Source organism: Triticum aestivum, chromosome 1B (genome assembly GCF_018294505.1).
Source record: "Triticum aestivum cultivar Chinese Spring chromosome 1B, IWGSC CS RefSeq v2.1, whole genome shotgun sequence".
NCBI classification, from domain to species: Eukaryota; Viridiplantae; Streptophyta; class Magnoliopsida; order Poales; family Poaceae; genus Triticum; species Triticum aestivum.
The window spans coordinates 90,338,457-90,340,129 of record NC_057795.1 but is presented as its reverse complement, the minus strand read 5'-3'; the positions used below and the strand labels follow the sequence as shown (position 1 = coordinate 90,340,129).

General features: G+C 57.4%; 1 protein-coding gene across 1 annotated transcript; it reads left to right on the top strand.

Annotated features, from left to right (window-relative positions):
- The first annotated feature begins 602 nt into the window (after nt 1-602).
- Nucleotides 603-1,441, top strand: LOC123087389 (uncharacterized). Its single transcript, XM_044509395.1, has 2 exons — nt 603-948; nt 1,045-1,441. The coding sequence occupies exons 1-2, from the start codon at nt 710-712 to the stop codon at nt 1,256-1,258; spliced, it is 453 nt and encodes a 150-aa protein (XP_044365330.1). The 5' UTR covers nt 603-709; the 3' UTR covers nt 1,259-1,441.
- The last annotated feature ends 232 nt before the right edge of the window (nt 1,442-1,673 follow it).

Below are 1,673 nucleotides of genomic sequence, written 5' to 3'. Positions count from 1 at the left end.
CCCCCCCCCCCCCCCGCGCTCCGCAATTCCCCATTCCCCTCCGCACATTTCTCGCCGCCGGCGAGCCCCTTCCGCCTCCAGCCGCCATGTGGGGCCGCATGTGGAGCTCCGGACGCGGCTCCGAGAGCAGATCCGGCGGTGGCGGCGACACCGAGCGCGAGCGGGAGCTGCGAAGTCGTCGGGCCGGACGACTTTGTAGCCGATGTCGACGCGGTCGCGGCCGCCATTGCCGAGCGGAGTTTGCGCGAGGAGGCGGAGCGCCGACGCCACCACGAGGAGCTCGAAGACCTCGTGTTCCAGCAGGCGGTCGCGGCCAACCTCGCCGCCAAGGAGAAGGACGACAAGTGGCGGCGCATCCGCGAGGAGCAGAGGGAGAAGTTCATCGACCTCGGTAGCTCCGGCGAGGAGGATTGAGCTCCTCCGTGGCGTCATCCATGGCCGCAAACTCGCCGCCGTGAGATCCCCACCCCTTCTAGTACTAGTACTGATGTAGTATGTAGTATGAACTAGTGTTTATAGTGTTTCATCATGTAATAATATATGTAGTATGTGATAAACTACTATGGCGCAATTTCTTCCGGCAAATAGACTCCCGAACGCCGGAAAAACACAGAGACAGAGTTCCTTATCCATAACGGAAGGCATTGGGACGTCGCCTCACCCAAGCAGGCACTCCTCCAACTCGAAGATATCGTGACGTGCCGTCTCCATGGAGGCGGCTACCCTGACGATAAGCTCCCGGCGCCTGGCCTCCGCCGCCGCGCCTGCTGGGAGTGGCGCCCGCCGTGGCGCAGCGGCAGCAACCGCGCAGCGTCCAGGAGCAATGCTTCCGCGGCGTGCGCGGCGGCTCCGTGCGCTGCCGCCGGAGCTGAGCGAGATCCTCGCGCCCAAGCTGGTGCCCGGCTCGCCCGCCGACACCGGCGACGTCTCCTCGCTCATCCCGATCAGGCGAGTGCGACTGTAAACTCTGTGCCACGTACGCGGCTGGCGCTCTGGTTTTGTGGCTTTGTTTTCTGACTTTGGTGGTGGTGTGCGGGTGTGCAGTGCCGTCATGCTGCTCTTCTACTTCGTGTCCAACTGGGTGTTCCCGGCGGTGGTCATGAGGGGGATGCAGCCCACCGCCGAGGACGAAGCCGCCGCTGCAGAAGCAGAATCCATGGCGTCGTCGTCGCAGCCGCAGCGGGGGGATGCCGTGGACGGTAAGATCCGGCGCAAGGTCAAGAGGAAGAAGAGCAGAAAAGCCGCCACGGAAGCGTAACTCGAATATGCATGTCGTTAGAAAGGCCTTGCCAGAAATTCAGAATAGACTCCTCTTGTTGCTCTGATGGTATAATATCAAAAAGATCAGGACAGCAGAGTTTTTTTGACCTCCTAGAGAAGAACAGACTGATAATCACCGAATTACTCTGTGATCAGAAATATCGGTGCTTATTTTTTTGCATCTCATATTACTATATTATATTAGTACAAGTACTAGTAATACCACCAAACATATATCGGTTCGTGTAAATGGTGGTGAACATTTCTGGGGGGGAATGTCAGGATGTGACAAGAACGTTCTGAATCCAGGTTTAGCTAGCTGCAAAAACGTATATAAACAGAACTGATCGGTAGAACACGCTCGTATATTCGCCGCAAACCTTTTGAGTTCATGTTAGTTATAGTATTTCTAG

Excerpts from the sequence above, each read along its gene's own strand:
- LOC123087389 (XM_044509395.1), top strand. The coding sequence starts at position 710 with ATGGAGGCGGCTACCCTGACGATAAGCTCCCGGCGCCTGGCCTCCGCC. Across the intron at positions 949-1,044 it reads TCCTCGCTCATCCCGATCAG|TGCCGTCATGCTGCTCTTCT; the intron begins GCGAGTGCGACT and ends GCGGGTGTGCAG.